The sequence below is a fragment of the Dothidotthia symphoricarpi genome (assembly GCF_010015815.1).
Source record: "Dothidotthia symphoricarpi CBS 119687 unplaced genomic scaffold P153scaffold_5, whole genome shotgun sequence".
Classification (NCBI taxonomy): domain Eukaryota; kingdom Fungi; phylum Ascomycota; class Dothideomycetes; order Pleosporales; family Dothidotthiaceae; genus Dothidotthia; species Dothidotthia symphoricarpi.
The window spans coordinates 1,268,116-1,287,102 of NW_022985012.1; the positions used below are offsets into that span (position 1 = coordinate 1,268,116).

The 18,987-nt window shown below is 54.9% G+C and overlaps 7 protein-coding genes across 7 annotated transcripts; 5 read left to right on the top strand and 2 right to left on the bottom strand.

Annotated features, from left to right (window-relative positions):
• Nucleotides 1-3,065: 3,065 nt before the first annotated feature.
• Nucleotides 3,066-4,550, top strand: P153DRAFT_285742 (uncharacterized protein; the record flags this gene model as incomplete). Its single annotated transcript, XM_033663420.1, has 1 exon — nt 3,066-4,550. One exon carries the CDS (start codon nt 3,066-3,068, stop codon nt 4,548-4,550), a length of 1,485 nt encoding a protein of 494 aa, XP_033526702.1.
• Nucleotides 4,551-4,592: 42 nt separating this feature from the next.
• P153DRAFT_284613 (uncharacterized protein) lies at nt 4,593-4,979 on the top strand (the record flags this gene model as incomplete). Its single annotated transcript, XM_033663334.1, has 1 exon — nt 4,593-4,979. A coding segment is annotated over one exon (387 nt), but the record flags the coding sequence as incomplete, so codon positions are not given.
• Nucleotides 4,980-5,342: 363 nt separating this feature from the next.
• On the top strand, nt 5,343-7,904 carry P153DRAFT_429475 (uncharacterized protein; the record flags this gene model as incomplete). The annotated part of the gene is made up of 2 exons (XM_033672775.1): nt 5,343-6,826; nt 6,879-7,904. The coding sequence occupies exons 1-2, from the start codon at nt 5,390-5,392 to the stop codon at nt 7,902-7,904; spliced, it is 2,463 nt and encodes an 820-aa protein (XP_033526704.1). The 5' UTR covers nt 5,343-5,389.
• Nucleotides 7,905-8,666: 762 nt separating this feature from the next.
• On the bottom strand, nt 8,667-9,603 carry P153DRAFT_285117 (NAD(P)-binding protein; the record flags this gene model as incomplete). The annotated part of the gene is made up of 3 exons (XM_033663376.1): nt 8,667-8,892; nt 8,948-9,227; nt 9,288-9,603. The coding sequence occupies 3 exons, from the start codon at nt 9,601-9,603 to the stop codon at nt 8,667-8,669; spliced, it is 822 nt and encodes a 273-aa protein (XP_033526705.1).
• Nucleotides 9,604-11,852: 2,249 nt separating this feature from the next.
• On the bottom strand, nt 11,853-13,684 carry P153DRAFT_429477 (uncharacterized protein). Its single transcript, XM_033672776.1, has 2 exons — nt 13,656-13,684; nt 11,853-13,594 (listed from the first exon to the last, which is right to left on the bottom strand). The coding sequence occupies exon 2, from the start codon at nt 13,252-13,254 to the stop codon at nt 12,064-12,066; it is 1,191 nt and encodes a 396-aa protein (XP_033526706.1). The 5' UTR covers nt 13,255-13,594; nt 13,656-13,684; the 3' UTR covers nt 11,853-12,063.
• A 1,311-nt stretch (nt 13,685-14,995) lies between these two features.
• On the top strand, nt 14,996-16,443 carry P153DRAFT_188839 (uncharacterized protein). The gene is made up of 2 exons (XM_033662422.1): nt 14,996-15,344; nt 15,487-16,443. The coding sequence occupies exons 1-2, from the start codon at nt 15,120-15,122 to the stop codon at nt 16,330-16,332; spliced, it is 1,071 nt and encodes a 356-aa protein (XP_033526707.1). The 5' UTR covers nt 14,996-15,119; the 3' UTR covers nt 16,333-16,443.
• Nucleotides 16,370-18,381, top strand: P153DRAFT_415851 (uncharacterized protein; the record flags this gene model as incomplete). The annotated part of the gene is made up of 1 exon (XM_033672143.1): nt 16,370-18,381. The coding sequence occupies exon 1, from the start codon at nt 16,555-16,557 to the stop codon at nt 18,379-18,381; it is 1,827 nt and encodes a 608-aa protein (XP_033526708.1). The 5' UTR covers nt 16,370-16,554.
• Nucleotides 18,382-18,987: the final 606 nt, after the last annotated feature.

Here is an 18,987-nt window from a genome sequence, read left to right on the forward strand (position 1 = left end):
GTCTGCATGTCATGGCTGCTGTTCCTCTGAACTGAATGGCCTGCCAGTTGATACTGTGCGGGAACACTATTGGAACGCCTACAGGGCCAAGCGAGAGGCCCAGAGACCACAACCCACGATATCAGAGAAGGCCCGGAACCCAGTTACCCAAATTTGAATTTCGCGGGGGTAGCCGTCATCCTTGTCTGTTCTACCTACCCCAGTCAGAGTGTTTCTAGATGTTACGGCTCATGTCTCTTTTTTCCACGAGAAAATTTCTCGTATATCGGGATCATTCAGAGACGCTGTGGACTGTTGGAGCTTGTGAAAACGGCGGAATACCTTTCCGTGCTGACAGTGGAGATTGCACTAATGTTGGTCTGCCCACGGACGCACTTTTAACGGCCCCGACATAAACGTCTTGGGGTGGCGGTTTACAAACGAAACGCCAAAATTCCACAATACTAACATCTCCTGCATAGGTATTCGATGTGACATTTCTGGTTCAATACAGGATTGAGTTTACAGGTCATGATGGGAGACTGGGGTATTCGCGAAAGCATCCTATTTGGAGATAGCCTTCCTGCTGCCGGCCCCTTTCTGTCACGTCTTCTGCATACGCGACGCAGGGTCAAAGCCTGTAGCGAGCACCCGGACTTGTCCCACCAGCCCTACGGCCTTGCAGATGCCCATTGCTCAAACTGCTGGGTCGCTCATCCGGTCGATGCTATTCGCCCGGCTTGCGGAACCGTATCTTTGTTTTCTTTGTGGACATCGATTTGCGTGGCGTGCAGACACAGGTCCACGAACACCAAATCTGATGTAAGAGGCTCTACATCGTGGTTTCACCTTCCAAGTGTTTTAACGTGGCAGTGGACCTGACGGTAATTGACCCATTCCATTCAACTCAATCTCGTTGACAATTTCTGAGATCCTTCGATACCAACCAAACCAGTGTAGCGTGGCATGTTTTCTTTCGCAAGATCATGACTATGTATGCATTAGCACGCCCGCGTGGAACGTTTTTTCTGGCAAAAGTTATCCAAGCTATCGTATCCTCGGCAATGCTTCCGAATAGTGGTACCAGCGGCCACAAAAGCAAAGCTCAATCGTCTGCGCCTAAAGTAGTCCAACGCCATGCTCTGGTGCCAGATGAATCGATATCCGACATCATGTGAAGCCGTTAGTGCTGCATCAGATAGTGTTCTTGGAACCCAAGTCCTCGATACCTCTAATAGTATTGCATAAGACGCGGGAGATACGCTACATGGTATCGTTGGGGAGCATGGACGGGTAGCACACATATGTAGCGCTGCAGACCAGCGGAACCAGGACGAAGGCTTGTGACTTGAGGCTTGCTGAGTGGTCCTAATTGAGCTCCAGCCTGCGGTTCGCGCTGCCCTAGACCCTTATCCATGACCCCGGGCCACATGGGGTTTTGGCACCACAGTAATGGTGGCAGCAATCGTACGATGGGTTGGTGCTACATAGGCTCCGAATGCGAAGTCTGCATCTCACAACCGTATCCGGCTTCGACTAGTAAGTCGTTGACGGAACATATGTTTTACCGCGCGCTTTAACAGTGCAAAACCGTTTGTGATGCTCTAGGGTTACCCGCATCCATACACTGGACGCTTTCGATGTGAATCACCAGGCCACCTTGATGGGACGGCGCGAAAAAGGCGAGATCCACTGAGCGAGGATTTACTGAAGCTTTATTGGCACATCAGGTCAAGGGCCTACCCGACGCGTAAAGCTGTAGGTGACGACCATTGTGCCCACGCCGCTCTGCAGAAGGCTCACGATGTTAGCTATGGTGCCAACAGTGACAATGCCACCATGACGTTCATCTCCATGGGCCGACCGCCTATCAGTCACAGAAAACATGACGGTGTCGCAGCAATCAACCACGAGAAGCGCGGTCAAGTTAGCATCCTCTAGTAATGCTAAGCCCTGCCAGGTTCGCTAACCAGGACTAAATTGGGCAATGGCAGGGATACGACTAAAATTGGTTCATTTGACGTCCAATGGGATGTCCAGGTTTCGCACAGCCTCTCATTCTCCAGCCACGCCTTTCTCGCGCCGTGGATAGGGCAGACCGGGCAAAGCGATATGATCACGAATCAAATGTGCGGTGGGCAGACGGCTGGCTATGCATCCCACGGCTCCCGACTTGGAGCGGTGATTTAGCGTGCACATCTTCTGCCAGATCCGCCCAGCCATTCCACATACGGCTACCCCCCTGCATGCCGTGTCTTTTGGTTCGTCGACAGCCAACAGCCCTCTCCCTTTTCGATATAGAGAGAGGTCTTAGCGCATCTCTGCGTACATGACAGGGGTCGGCCACACCGCGACTCCAGGTGCCTGTCCCACTGCGAAAGCGGTCGGAGCGCGCGATCGAAGCGGGGACGTGAGTGAAAGTGGTCGGTGCCTTTACCTTTTCTTATTTTCCTAGCGTGTACTGACCGTTTCCAAGCAGCCATGGCTCATGGTTCCGTAAACGATTCCATAGGGCGGAAGCTCATCATGCAGGGGTTTTGGGGATGCCGTCGAGTGGCTTGCGACACTGCGCGCGATGGGGGCCATCGCGAGCCTTATGTATAAACTCGACTTCGCCCCCCGAGACTCTGTCCTCCAGTTCCAGACCCGATCAGCACATACCATCCCTTCTAGACTCATCTAATCTCATCGATTGTCATACTCTTGGAATCGAGTCTCGACCACCCTTCGATTCGTCTTCCATTCTCAGCCAGCCTCAGAAGAGTGCATGTCGGAAGCAGAACACGCTGTCACTGACACAACCCAAAAAAGCTATTGATCTGCAAGAGCACCAACCAGTTCGAGTTATCGCCGACCCGTGTGACGGCTCGAAACTAAGCGGCTACATCCCAGGAATTGTAAGCTTTCCCCTGTCAAGCCGATTCATAGGAAATACTCGTCTATTTAGCTACATCGATTCGTTGGTTCGGGCCGCAATCACCACTGCTTATGCTGACTTGAACCGTGGTAACAGAGCACTGGGCAGCAGATCCAGATATATTTTCGAGATCCGCATGGTTTTGCCCGGCACACCATCATCATTCAATATGGTCAACTTCGTCCCATACCACTCCAATATGCAGCAAGATTTTGAGCTGTACTCGAATAGACAGGAGCAGCAGCCTGATTTCAATCAACCATTCCTGCCTGCATCGACATATAGCATGGAGCAAACCTTTAGTGCGCCGTTCGACAACATGGCTTCCCTGGAAGAGGTTCCCAGACATCTTAACCTCCAGTATCACTTCGATACCATGGCCCAGGAAGTTAAGGCCTTCCAGTACCAGACGCCGGCGGGATCACCACACTCCACATCACATTCCTATCATGATCTGCCCCCCGTTCTTTCAGCCTCGTCCGAATCTGGTGCCTCAGTGTCTTCTTCTACCACCGGCTCACCACCACTCCACCCACACTTTGATGAGCCTTGGGGGCTTGCACTCACAAGCAGCTTCGACTACCCAGCGATGATCGCAACGGACAAGACGTTTGTGGATCCCACTTTAATACAACCATTCACCTTCCCCTCTTACACCCCCTACCTCGAGATCCCAAGCCCCTTCCTTGAGGTCCCAGGAGAAGTCACATCTTACTTCCCCATCATGGACCAACCGCCTTCTCCAGCTCTTTCACACGTCTCGTCACAAAGCCAACAGCAAGGGTCAGCACGGTTCAAGCGAGGAAGCGTAAGCCCATATCTTCGTACTCAGCAATACCAGCCCTACCCACAGTTCAACGATCAAAGGCGAGGTTCCATTGCATCACTTCACTCGCACAACTCCAGCACAAGCCGCAAGAGCGTGAGCAGCTTTGAGGTTGATGACGAGACACGCGAGAAGGGTCGTTGCCCACTTCTAGAATGTGGACGCATCTTCAAGGACTTGAAGGCCCACATGCTTACCCACCAGAACGAGCGACCAATGAAGTGCCCGATCACAACGTGTGAGTATCACGTCAAAGGGTTTGCGCGCAAGTACGACAAGAACCGCCACACTTTGACACACTACAAGGGCACAATGGTGTGCGGGTTTTGTCCGGGCAGCGGGTCGGCGGTGGAGAAGAGCTTCAACCGTGCGGATGTGTTCAAGAGGCATCTTACTTCGGTGCACGGCGTCGAGCAGAACCCTCCCAACAGCCGCAGGAAGAGCCCATCAGGTCGCAAGGCATACACCAGCACCATGCTCGCCAACGTGTCTGGTACTTGCTCGACTTGCTCGGTGACGTTTGCCAACGCGCAGGAGTTCTACGAGCACTTGGACGACTGTGTGCTGCGCGTGGTGCAGCAGGCTGACCCTAGCGAGGCTATCAACCAGCGCCTCCTTACTTCTGTTGCCGAGGACAAGGACGTTAGCGAGACTCTGGACCGCAATGGTCTCTCCAAGAGCATCGAGTACAGCATCCCTAGCTACAACGATAACGAGGATGAGGAAGAGGAAGAGGAGATGGATAATGAGGACTACAACGATGACACATATGGCGTACGCCGGCCACGCTCTGGGAAAGGCACATCGCGCTCGGCCAAATCGAGTTGACAATCAACACACCACCGAGGTGTCAGCTCCACGCAGCACATCGGGGGTGGCAACAACAACAAGACGAACAAAACTCCAACCGGTCCTCGACCAGGCCTGACCTTCTCCAAAGGCGGCGTAGCCATCACAGGCTCAGGACGCAAGAAGCGCAAGAACTACCCCGTGTCCTGGGGGTGCCCAACCGACAAGATGAAGATGAAGAAGCGTGTGTTGTGCGTGTACGACGGGAGCCGACGCCTCTGGAAGGACGACATGATGCTCGACCAGGACTTTGAAGTCCGGATGAAGCTGCCGGACGGCAAGAGCTACGTCACGGACCTGGATGTGCAGACACTCAACCGTGCCGATGCGCTGCATGGTGCGACGATCGAGGAGAAGGGGCCGTGGGTGCCGGACAATATCATGGCTGCTGAGCGGTTCTCGTTTTGAAGTTTTGGGGTTTTGGGGACAAAAACAAACGTACACAGAGACGCGATTATGCGATTACGATTTGGTGTACTTCTATCATCAGCGCTAGGGTTTGGGGGATTTCTCGTTTGGCTTGATACCATTTGCTTTTTTTGGGAGGGGTCGAGGGTGTTTCTTGATAGGGTGGTCTCTTGAGGATGGAGATCTAATCGTGATGGAATACCATGATTCTTTACCTTGCACCACTATCCTTCTCTCTCCATCTCTCTCTCGTCTTCATATGTGCATGCTATGGCTGATGACTCAGGAATGAGCAAAGATGGCTAGCGGGCGGGCGGCCAAGCAGACAGAGTCGGATCGGTTCCATCGCTAACCTCCTCTATTGCAATACACTCTCTAGCCGGCGGCGGCGCAGGCTCCACTCGCGAGTGATGGACTCTAGCCATGCACAGCGCGCTCACCACCAGCACGCCCAGCACAGCCAGCACCCTCACCACGCCCACCACGCCCAACATGCCCGACACACGCTGCACACGCACTCGGCCAGCAGCTCGCTCGACGCGCACAACGATGCCGCCCTCTGGCCCTCGCAGCAGCCCGTGCAGCCCGCGCACGCAGCACCACTGGCGCGCGGCCGCCAGCCCCGGGACGCGCTGGCCAAGACGGTGAGCTACAATGTGTCGTCCATGGCCGAGTTCGAGACGTCGCTCAGGGATTACCTCGACAGCCCGCTGGAGCAGCCCGAGCACACCGAGGCGCAGCTGTCGTTTTGGATCGGCGCGGTCTTCTTGGTGCCCGCCCCCGCTATGGCTATGACGGGTACGGCGCAGACACAACCACCACCACCACCGCAGCAGCAGCAGCAGCAGTCGCAGGCACCGTCGTCGCAGCTTGGTCATGGCCGTGCGCTGTCGCAACACGGTCGTGCCCCGTCGCAGCATGGCCATGTCCACGCCCACGCACCCCCGGGCTACCAGCCGGCCAACGCCTACCAGTCCGTGTCAGACCCCGCCGTGACGCTGACCCTGCCCACCGCCGCCCCCAAAGACGCCACTGCCACCAGCACAACCACGACGAAGAAGCCCGGCCACCACGTCAGCCTGAGCATCACGGCGGCGCTGCAGCCCACGGCCGACCCCAAGGACAAGATGCGCAAGCAGCGCGCCATTGCCAAGTGCTGCGTCGACGCCATCCAGCGCATCGACGGCTACCGCTACAGCTTCCACAACTGCTGGAACAGCCGCGAGGACGACAGCTTCCGCTTCTCCTACTACTGCAACGACTCGCTGCTCAACAAGGACCGCGCCGCCAACGGCAAGGGCGCCAAGCTGGGCAAGCGCGCCACAAAACCCGTCTACGACTGCAAGGGCGTCCTCTCGGTCAAGTTCTCCGCCACCAAGCAGACGCTCGACGTCTTCTACAAGCACGTGCCCGTCCACAAGACGTACGAGGAGCGCGCCCCGCCCCCGCGCAAGGACTCGAGACGCCGCAAGTTCCTCGAGGAGACGGACCCTGATGCCTTGCTTAGGGCTGTGGCTCGCCCGAAGCCGCCCAGCGAAGACAGTCCAGACGCCAGCACCTCGCCCAAGCCCAAGAAGAAAAAGATCAGGCCAGACGTTGCGAGGCCGTCCAACACGTCCCTCGAGAGCGACCTGAGGGCACAGAGCCTTCGATCTCTGCTCGAGCTGATCCAGGTCGACCCGCCCGTGTCGCCAGAAGCGTCTCCTTCTGAGCCGCCCCCGCCTCTGCCTGCGCAGCAACCTCCTCTCCTAGTCGAGTCGCCTATCCAGCTTACCCAGGTCCAGGCAGCGCCGCAGCGAAGGAGACCAAGGAACAGCTGCGATATCTGCAAGGTCAAAAAGACAAAGGTAGGCTGCTTTGATATAAAATGTCGGGCATTGACACTAACTGGTGGCCCAGTGCGACGGCGCGAAGCCCACATGTCAGACCTGCGTCGACAGGAGACGGCAATGCATCTACTCGGAGTCCTCGTACGGAGACGACCGACGACCATCATCTGACGCCAACGACACGCTGCGCCAGGCCCAGGCTACGACCATCGAGCTCACCGAGCTGGAGCAGATGAAGAAAGAGCTCGAAGAAGCTAAAGCCCGGATCCAGGAACTTGAGAGGGAGAAGCAGACATCCACCACGCCTGTCCAGACGCCACGGATAGCACCGCGGCCGCAGTCTCAACCCCAGCCTCAGCCCCAGCCCTCAACTCAAGGCCAGACACAACACCGGGCTCAAAACTCGCTTTCACAGACCCAACATCACTCGCAGCAGCAGCATCGCCAACAAGCTTCGACTCAGTCACACCGCCAGCAACTTCACCAGGGCCAGCGTGCGCACAATAGCCCCCAGCAGACGGTGTATAAACTGGATAATCAGCCATCACAGCAGCAGCAGCAGCAGCAACAACAACCCCACCCCCCACAACAGCAGCTCCAAACCCCACAATTACAACTACAACAACAACTCCAATCCGCAGCCCAACAACAGCAACAACAACAACAACAACAAAAACCCCAACCCACACCACGCCCCCAACAACAACAACAACAACAACAACAGCAACAACAGCAGCAACAACAACAGCAACAACAACAACAACAGCAACACCTCCACCAAGCGCACCACTACTTCGAAACAACCCACCCAAACCACTCCCCCTACGCAGCAGCACTAACCCGCTCCCTCTCCCTCACCCAAACCCCCCAAACCACCCAAAACACCGCCATCCCGCCCCGCCAACCCCAACCAAACCAGCAGGTCCACGCGCCGAATCCAGCGCCCGCGCCGGCTGTCGATGCGTTTGCCAGGGAGGAATTCAATTGGCAGCCCGCTGCGTATTATGGGTTTGGGGGTGGGCAGGCTCAGCAGCAGCAGCAGCAGCAGCAGCAGGATCAGTGGGGGGCGGCGAGGGGGGCGGGGGGGTTTCGTTAGGTTGGTGAGGGTTTGTGGGGGGAAGGAGGAAGGTAGGGGGGGAGATGGGGAGAGGGGAGAGGGCGGTCTTTGTGTTTATTATACTATACCCCTTTTTGCGGTTTTGAGAAGTGTTTTTTTAGCTGGTTATGGATTTTTTTGGATGTGCATAACGTGCGATGATTATATGCAGTAGTCAAACTAACGCTCAGCCCGTTCGCTACGCTATCAAAGGAGGTAGGGGGGTTTGAGGACAAACAGTGGGAAAGGAGAAGATGCGCTTGGGCTCAGATAACGAGCTTGGGCGTGTGTGTGGAGCGCTTGAGTTTGTACCTACCTAGTTAGGCGCTGTGATGGAAGTGATATCTGTGTATGTCTATGTGTGTGTGTTGAGCTGCCAAATGCACTCGGCGGCAGGATATGCAAGGAGTGTGTATGCAAGGGGGTTGCAGGGGACGTGCTCTGTACGTGTATGTATGTCTGCGGCGCCAACATTCGAAGCGAACCTGTGTTGAGCCAGAGAAGTGTGGGTATCCGTTGTACATTATCCAGCATCACCGGCGGCGTTTTGAGGGAGATAAATGAATGCAACTCATAGATGAGCCATGTTGCGAATGCAGTCTACTGCCAAGGACTTATGATAAGCGCTCACTATGTGACTGTTCTTCTCTCCCATGCTAACCTTTCCGCACCATCAGCAGACACATACCTAGAGTACGTTGGCATTCACCCATCCCCATCCAACCACTCGGACCCGACCAAACACTCACCCAGATAATCCCCTCACACCGAGCTATAGCTACCCTCAAGCCACCCCCCATCAACAAACCACGCCGCCTTGGTAACATGCGCGCTCTCCCCGCCCAGCAAAAACGCAACCGACGCCGCAATCTCATACGCCTGCGGAAGTTCGCGTCTGAGTAGACAGGGGATATTATCCTTTGTTAGATAAAACTCTCCCGATGGGGAATTGAACGGTTTCTGCATCATCTGCGTGTCGAAACATCCACTATCGGCGTCATCAGCACGGACGGCGTGAAGGGGGAAAGGGGGGATAGACGTACGGGCACAGAACATTAACCCTCACCCCCCGCGGCGCCGCTTCAAAAGCAGCCACCTTCGTCAACCCGATCAGCGCATGTTTTGCAGCTACATACGCCGACGCGCCTTGACTTGCGTACTGGCTTGCCACGCTGCCGACGTTTACGATTGAGCCGCCGGGCTTGATGTGCTTGAGCTCTTCTTTCAGGCAGTGGAATGTGCCGACTACGTTGACGTGAAGGAGGTCTGCGAAATACGCTGGGTCGAGATCTGTGATGGGGAAGATTTCGCGCTGCTCTACCGCTGTGTTTTCCGTCAGTCACGGATGTGTATGTAAGATAAGATGGGAGGGGAGGTATGTACCGGCTACATTCGCACACCCATCCAGTTTCCCGAATTTGGCGACTGTCTGCTCGATCCAGGATCGCACTGCGTCTAGGTCCCGCATGTCGACCACGGTACTCCAGAATCGGTCTCGTGCATCGGGGAGATCGCGTTCTATCTCCGCGGCGGCGGTGGAGAGGTTGGAGGCGGAGGTTGCGCAGCCGGAGACGGTGGCGCCGCGCGCGAGGAGGTATTTGCAGAGTGCGAGGCCCAGGCCGCGACTTGCGCCTGTGACGGTGATGAGCTTTCCGGCGAAGGGGGTGGGGTTTGGTGCGTAGGGGGATGGGTTGTCCATTGTGGTGTGGTGGTGTGTAGCGAGGGATGGGGAAGAGGAAGAGAATGGGATGGGAATGGGAATGGGAGAGGGGGAGAGTGCGTGTCTCCAGTTCCTGTATCTGTAGTAGTGTTAGTAGTAGAGGTAATGAGAGAATCAGCAATTGGAAGCTTTTATCCTCCTCCCCTTCCTCTTGATATGCGGGGCGCTCTTGCCTTCCCATTCTTTGGCAAACGCTCACGAACTGCCATGCCATGATATGATATTATATGCAGCATCCCTACCCGCTTCACGCCCTTATCCCAGGCGCGACGCGGTAAGCAAGGCGATCATCTACGCTGCGAGCGTGCAGCTCGGGGATTATAAATGAGGTCCATGTGCTGAGATTACGCCCTGAACTTTGTTTGCTGGTTGCTGGGCCGGTATGTCGGGATGTGTCGGGATGTGCTCCCTCTGTTGTGTCCTTGCTGTAGTAGTAGAGCGCTGAGATGTTGGAGTGGCCTGAATTGCACTTGCACATGGCGATAACATCGTGTATGTAGGTGTGGATGTGGGCGTTGTGAACACCCGCGCCGCAGTGGCGGGTGATGCATTGATATTGCTATGCGGTTAGTGGGGGTTTTGCAGGATCTCGTCGTCGTCGTACATGGTTGGTAGTCTGGGTGAAGATCGACCGACGTTCAAGGATACTTGATTGTGAAGACTGAGCATGAAGATCCCCCGTCTGACATACATGAGCATCGCAGCTATATGCCCCACCCCAGTCTTGCTTACTCGCCTGACTCGAGACTGATATAAAGTCTACCGATATCCCAGGGGTGATGACTCGGTGTTGTTTGTCGTCCGCGGAGGAATGGTATGGGCGAGGCGGCGCTTGTCTTGGGTTGGAAAACCTTACTTTACTTTTTGCTTACTTACTTATCCTTGGACTGCGTGGACTGTCTTTTAGCCAGAGAGGATTGTTGGTCGGGATGGGGTTTGGTGGGATTAAGGTGCATGGATGGATGGACAGGTGCTCTGCTGTATGGAATTGATGCGGATAATCCTTGGTCTCGAGTATGCTTGTTACAGTGCTTGAGTGGGTGGCTTTGTGTGTATTCGCGCGAGTATCTGCAATGCGGAATGGCGGTTACATCGACGATTGTGAGGAGTTGGAACAGGCTCGGTGCAACTGTATATGTGCGATCTACAGACTTTACATTCGCAGATATCGCAGATATCGCAGTGTGGTTTCCTAATACTTATCTTCTATTCCCCACTTGCGCATCCAGAATTATGGTTGGCTCCGCAGAGACTGAGTGATGTGTGGATGTGCATGTTGATCTTTGGTATTGTTTTTGGGATGCTATCGAGCAAGACTCCCTCCGGCAGGCGAATAGGCCAGCGACATGGTGATCTTTCTAGCTGACAGTAACGCAGTAAATTCTTGGTGGAACGGTGATATGGGCAACTAGTCTCATATTCACGAGGACATCTATCTAGGTTCCTCCACCCATCGCCGCAGAGGTGGTTCCATTGCATCTCCTTCCCAGAATGATATAGACGCTCGTCTCAGTCATGATTGTAAACGCGACGACATACGACTTGGTCACTATGAATAGTCACTGCTACGTGAGGTTCACGACTGTCCGTCTTAGCGGCGTACATAAATCCGTTGATAGATTACACAGCACTGTCGTTTTTCAAAATCATCATCGAGGTGTTGACGCTCGGTTGCCGTAGTTGTACGATGCTAATATCGGAATTTGATGATGGTGATGCGAGCGTCTTTCTCTACTCACTTGTAGCAATATATACGTATGTCTCGCGGCGTGGTCGATGCTTGATATCAGTCTAGAATCGTTCTTGTAGGTGAATTGAAGCATTTGGAGGAAGGAAGGATAATCAGGAATACGATAACATAGTGTGATATGTATACGAAAAGGAGGTTGCTATAGAACCTGTGGGGACATGTATGTTCAGCTGGAGCAGTTTACTAGACATGAGTAGTCACTGCTACGCTCAACATCAGACAGTGTTGAACGTCTACCGAGAAGACTTGTCTCCAGGCATTGCAACTTCGATGAGAGCCTCTGCCTTGTCGAGGATGACCATTCTCAATGTTCAGTGTAAAAAGTGATTCACGTGAAGTCCCCAGTTACACAACATTACTCATCCTTCAGTGTGTATCTGTTCGTATCTGAGAACCTATATCGCCCACGAGGGCTCATGATGGGGTTATTGGGGTTGATACCAAGTTCATAAACAAAGACCGAGTTATAGTAAGGTATACATTGTTGGTATGGAGCAATGTACATGAGTCTCGCATAGCTACACGATCGACAACGTACCGCAACCCAAGCAGACGACGAACGCAAGGGGTCCATATAATCATCCCAGACTCGAGCATAAATCCAAACCACCGATACTGCAGCAACCAACCAACGTAATATGTCCGCCCAGAAAAGGCTCCCCGCTCGACAGATTCACTGTAACCATCCTTCAGAACTCCGCATCCTCCATACGCGCATCCTCCCGACCAGCTAGATGAAGCTCACCACCACGAAGCGCGCCGTTGGTATGCATGTCGCCACCGTAGATAGTGCTCTGGACCTGATGCCGCGCATCCCGACTCGCCATGCCCCGCAGATACTGACTGTACTCGGAGACGCGCTGTGATCTCATCCGCCACTCGAGCGCATGCTGTGACTGGTCGTCAGGAAGGCGGGCTTGAGCTGAGTTCCTATCTCCTCGCTGTATCTGGGTCTGCTTCTCTATCATCTGCTGTTTGCCGTCAGACCGACCAGCGTCGAATCGCATACTGCGTTTCCGCATATTTGACTGTAGGTCTGCCTTGCTTCTAGCTTTCTTGCCCATGCGAGCCCTCCTCCGCTCCGCCATCGCCTTCCGCATCCCCTCTTCTCTCTCCAGCCCCAACACAAGCCGGTACTTCTCCTCCAGCCACGCACTGATCATGCTCGGCGCCCATCCGCCAATCCACGCCAGTCCTTGCACTCCAGCGTATTCGCCCGGGTCGTACAGATCAGCCAGCAGCTCGTCCGCATCCGCCGGCGTGATGTCGTTGTTGTGCAGCTGCAGCACGATCTCCTTATGTAGATGCGCGACCCGCGACCGTCGGATTGCACTGTCGAGTGCCTTTGCACATCCGGCGCTGTTCAGCACGTCCCAGTACTGGGCGAGGCTGGCGAACAGATCGGCAATGGTGAGAACGTCCTGGTCGGGAAAGACGGGGTCGGGCGCGACGTTGAAGCCGCTGCCGAGACGGGCGTTGAGGCTCTGGTGGATGTCGAGCAGGCGTGCTAGGACGGCGTAGTACAGGTCTTCGAAGTCTTCGAGCGGGCGGAGCATCGGCGGGCTGGGTGTGCGCTGGTGCTGCTGTGCTAGAGCTGATTTTATGCGCTCGGGGTCGTTGGTGTGCTCTCTGAGCGGGCTTAGTGCGGGATATCCACCATGGAGACGGTCGTATATGGTGCGGAGGCTTGGGCTGTAGGGATCGTTGGCGGGCTTGCCGGAGATGAGACTGTGTTCTACGAGAGTGAGGAGGTAGCTGCTCAGTTCGAGGATCACGGTCTTAATGTAGTCGTCGGGGTACGCGTCGTCGGTGGATGTCTCCACAGCCGTTTGTGTGACGGCTGTGGAGAAGGGGGGCAGACGACCGGGAAGACCGGGCATTCCGGATGATGGTGAACTGCGTCGATTTACTGGGGATTGATGGTGACTCGCGCAAAGCTGCGCCCAGGGAGAAGTACAGTTGAAGCGTCTGAAGAAAAGTGCAATAGAGAAGTGAGGAGAGGCTGAGGTGCAAAGATCTGAAAAGAGGGGGCTGGGGGGAATGTTCGGTTCACGGTGAAAGTGACACTTGAGCAGGTTATTTTGCTGTGACTAGACAATAGGACTGGCGTCAGGGTCAATAGTACCAGAGACTAAGCTGGCCCGAGTGTCTGTAATGTCATTACATGGCGATGTCGATGGTTCAGCGTTGTTCTGAAAACCACGTATGATGCTCACTGGCCTTGGTAAAGATAAGTATACTCAACTTTGATGAGTCATGTCGTGTTGTAGATGAATCATACCTTTGTTATTCACTTTAGGCAGTGACCTGGAAACGCATCTTACGATTCCGGACATGACCATAGTGACTGACCTGTATCGCATCGCTTTTGTGGGGTCTGACTCTTGTGCCTCTGTAGTGGTGTGATGATTTGGTTTGTGGCGACGAACGTGGAACCTGTCCATAGCCTAGTCGATATCATCGCCGTTGGATTCTCTTCAGTGGGGAAAGACCTCGGAAGTACCGTCGTCGACTTTCTCGACCTTGCTACTCGTGACTGTGGTGAATCGACATGTTCGATAGTCGATTGATCACGTCAATAACGCCTACCTCTCAAGAGTATTACAACATCTGACGCTCACATACAGAGCGGGAAATTAGCATGAAGGGTGTTGTGGAGGTTGTGTCTGAGAAGCAAAATATTGAAAATGAATTGTCAATAGTGACACAAATGTAATGACACGTACAAGATATAAGCATACCATATAAAGCGAGAGAAGAGTGTGTTGAAGATAACCGGAGCATTGGGAGATAGGGGAGTTTGGGACGAACTGAACTGAACTGAACTGAGGGATAGATCGAACGAAACACTTTGCTGAGTGGGATTGCAGACATAGTCTACCTATATGTGTGTAGCCCGCACGTCCTAGGATCCTACAATGCTTATACCCTCGACAAGTGACACGACAGGCAGAGTGTACAAGATGGCGGTGATCAAGTCGCGCCCAACATGCGATAGCGATAGATGGAAGTACGAGGTGGATAGAAGCCATGATGCAGTCGCAACTTCCCCACACCAACACCAACACCAATCCATCTCTCATCGCAAAGTACCCTACATAGAAAACTTGCAAATCCACAACCGCACACTCACATTTCTAATTCCAATCTTCCCATCTCACCTAAAAAAAAAGCCAAGGGACAAGGAACACGCTAAACCCCAAGCCTCGGCCGGTCCCACACCCCCATCGGCCCTAGCGCTCTCACGTTATCTCTCTGTGTCCTTAGCCATCAACATCAAAACCCACATCAACACCAACCCCAGCCAGTCCATCAATGCAGATGCAGACACAACCATAAATCCCCCTTTAGCGCGCAGATCCCCCTCTTCAAAACCGACCAAGATGTCGGCCCTCCTCCCCATCTTCAAAAAAGCGTACTGGACGCTCGCAGGCGTAGGCATCCTATGGGCATCGGTGCTGATCTGCCTTACGAATTCGAGGGTGCAACGGCAGTGAGTTTTTCCATCATTTGGAGTAGTTTGTTGTGTTTCATGGAAGAGATGGATGGACAAATGGGTAAATGAAGTTCAATGCTGACGGTGTGACTGCAGCGCATTATACGCGCATAAGATCAAATCAGATTTTTTCGGCAACGTGTCGAATCCTGAGGAGTTTGGGTTTGCTAGTCAGTACCTTTTCTTATTTCCCATATCCTGTCAATATTCTGATGGGGGTATTTTATGGGATAGAAGACTAATTATTTCATGTGTTGTGCAGAGGGCCAGGTCCAACCTTTCTGGCTTGATACGTCGGATGGAGAGAAATTGTTCTGCTGGCATGTTCTGCCGCTGGATGTTTATCTACAACATGAGAGTGAGCTTGTGACGGGTGGGACGACGGGGGAGGTTGCTGAGGAGCTGAAGGGGACGGTTGGGGCGAGGTTGTTGGGTAAGGATGAGGGGGGGAGGGTTGTGGTTAATTTTCATGGGGTAGGTTTTTCTTCCAGATGGTCGTTTTCTTCTGCGTTATTTTGGCCGTGTTTTCGTGTTTGCGTTCGTTTTTCAAAGTTTCTGACAGTTTGGCGGGTTTTCTCATTTCTACTTCGAGTTATGGATGACTGACTTCTTCTAGAACGCGGGCCATATCGCTCAGGGACACCGCCCCTCGACTTACCGCTCCATCTCAGGCATCCCTCACACTCATCTGATCACCTGCGACTACCGGGGGTTTGGACTATCTACCCTCAAAAACGCCCCTCACATCCCCACCGAAACAGGAATAATAACCGACGCCATCTCCCTCCTCACCTACATCGAAACCACCCTCCAGCACCCGCAGTCCCGCACCGTCCTACTCGGCCAAAGCCTCGGCACAGCCGTAACAGCCGCGAGCGCGCTCTGGGCCGCCGACGCAACATCCTCCAGCCTCCCTCCAAGCCTCCAAGCCGCAAAATCCACCCCTCAATCCAGCCAAGGATTCGCCGGCCTCGTCCTCGTCGCACCCTTCACAGACCTAAAATCGCTCCTGCAAACCTACAAAGTCTTCGGCATCTTCCCCGTCCTACGCCCCCTACGCGGCTACCCCCGCATCGCAAACTACCTCGCAACCAAGATCGTCGACGAGTGGCCCACGCTCGCGCGCCTGAAAGCCCTACTCGCTTCTCCCGTGCACAGGATCAGACTGACGATCCTGCACGCGCGCAACGACCAGGATATTGATTTCCGCGAGTCCGAGGCGCTGTATGCGCCGCTGCAGAGTGGGATGCTGGCGGGTGAGGGGGCGAGCACGACGGAGGAGCGGAGGAGTATTCATGGGGGTGAGCGCGTGAGGAGGGGCGCTTTTGCGTATAATAAGGCGGAGAGTGCGGGCGGGGACAGGGTGGTGGAGTTGGAGGTGCTGAGGTATGGGGGGCATAATGCTGTGGTGGGGTGGTCGCAGGTTAGTCTTGCGGTTAGGCGGGCGTTTGAGAGTGTGTGATGGTGTGTATGTGATGGGGATGTGTTGTATTATCGCTGTATTTGGTATATCATGTTGAGTAGTATTTTGGTGGTGTTATCTGGCTGTCGTGTCTCGAGTCAGTACTGCGATCTCACGCGCCTCCCCCGAGTCAGCTAGTGCCTCGCGTGGAATCTCCAACGTGAATCGTCTTCGACATGACGCACTTGTCCAAACACCACGACGACCCGACAAGAAACGACCATGTCTGAGCCGCGCCGATCGACGCGAGCGCGCGCCCGCGAGGAAGCCGCCCCAATCCCCGAGACACCCACGCCCAAAGACCGACCAGCCAAAAGCGCAAAATCAACGCTGAAGCGCAAACGCTCGAGCGCCGTCGCAACACCCGCAACGCCAACAGCAGAAGCCACGCCCCACGCCCCCCAGCACACGCTGCCCCTCCGCATCACCGACGGCCAGCCGCTACCCACACTCCCCTCGCCACAACCCCTCGAACTGCCCGCCGCAGAGTGGCAGGACATCCAGCAGAGCGGGGTGCTCAGCGCGTCGCTGCAGCAGTCGCGCGCCGTGTGGGTGTCAGGCGTCAATTTCCGCACCTTCCACGAGTTCTTCACTCAGCCCAAAAAGGTCCCCGAGCGCACGGATGAGGATAAGGCGAGGCAGCAGCGCCAGAAGGAGCTGCAGAAGAACTTTCCCCAGGTTGGACCCGAGGCGCAGCTGGTGATTGAGCCGCATACGTTTAATATCAGGCTGTATGGGCCGCGCGAGGTGCCGAGGACACTGCCCAAGAAGACGCCGAGTTATGGCGCTTGGCCGAATCATAGCCAGAATACGCAGTATACGCAGCCGCATCCACATCAGCAGTCTCACCCGCATCCGCACCAGTATGGACAGCCCGCCTACCAGAAGCCGCAGCCGCAGCCGAGACCGCCCCCGCCGAAGCCCGTTGCTGTCCCGCAGACTCCGACCCCAGCGACGTCGACGCCCGCGCCCGACCCCGTCATCCACATGCTAGCCGCGCGGGCAGGGACAGACCCCGAGCTCAAAGCCGTGATGAAGATAGTCGCAGCAGGCCAGGCGACGAAAGAACAGCTGGAGTTCTTCCAGATCCACATCCAGGAGCTGACGGATATAGTGGCGGGGCAAAAGGGCGCTGCAAAATCGAAAGTCGAAGCGCCGCCTGCGAAAGTGAGCGCCGCGCCGCCACAGCAAAAGCCAGTCGCGACACCCGTGCAGGCAAAACCCGCGCCGACACACGTCGTTGCTGCGCCGCCTAGGCCTGTCCAACCTGCTCAGCACCCGCAGCAACAGCAACAGCATCAACCACAACAACCACAGAAGCCATACGCCCCACCCCTCCAACAACACCCCTATAACCCCACACCCTACACCCAACCACCGCCACAATACCACCACCCCACCCCCCAATACAACACCCCCCCACCCCCGCGCACCACCTACCGACCCTTAGTATTCTCCTTCACCGAAGGCAACCAAGACATGTTCTACCTCCCCTCGTACAGCATCTTAGAATGGCTACCCAACGGGTCGGGCGCAAAACTCTCGTTTTTGATTACGAAGATGAAGGACGATATTGCGCCACCAACGGCAATACCAACACCAACACCTACGCCAATTACTCCCACACCCACCGCCCCGTTAAATCCACCCACTACCCCCTCCCTGCCCCCCCAACAACAACCACCCTTCACACCACCCCCCCGCATAGAATCCTTCGACGACCAAACTCTCATCCCCCACATCTCCCTCTACCAGCCCGTCACCGTGCTCCTTCTAACAGACAGCTTTGATATTAAAAATGCCCTCGCGAGAGCGGTCAGGCCGCATGATGTCGTGGAGCGGTATATGGAGGAGGTCTTTCAGAGGTGTCGGAGGGCGGGGGAGACGTATTTGGCGTTTAGGCTGCCTAGGGAGGAGGGCGTGAGGGAGGTAGAGGGGGATGGGGGGGTAGGGGGGGTGCTAGGGACGGTGGGGGAAGGGGGTGTGATGGGGGGAGGGGGGGAGAAGAAGAAGGCTGGACGGCCGCGGAGGAGTGGTGGGGCTTTTTAGAGGGGGGAGGGGTAGTTCTTCACATACGAGAGATGGTGGTGGCACGTGTGAACACTCCACTCTTCTTTCTATAACTTCACCATGTGTTCTAAACGTGATTACTTCGCCACTTATCCCCTGTACCGACTCCACAGTGGCTGAGCAACCTGCTCCAATGTATCCCTGCAACTTACATACAAGGTATGCTATACGTGTATGCATGAAATGCAACATAAGACGGGACGGGATCATGCTGGTACAAGTGTGGCGGAGCGCAGGGAGTGTGGCATGTAGTGTGGGATGTGGGACGTTTGGCGTTTCGACGTCAGGGACAAGGGATCATGGGATCGGGATCAGGGACACGAGAGGGAGTGGAATAGGGGGACGAGGAGAATAGAGGGGTATGTCATTCATAAGCGAAAAGGGGATGCATAGATGGACAGATAGAGATGGATGGATGGAAGCAAGGAAGGGCAGCGAGGAGAAGGGGTGTATCTAGTGCCTCGCCTGTTAGTTACTTAGTTTATTCAAAGACCGGAGTGCTGGACGCAATAGTCATGTTGGAGATGAAGATGAAGTCATATATGTATTCATATCCATTTATACACCCAAAAGCAGCCAGCCAGT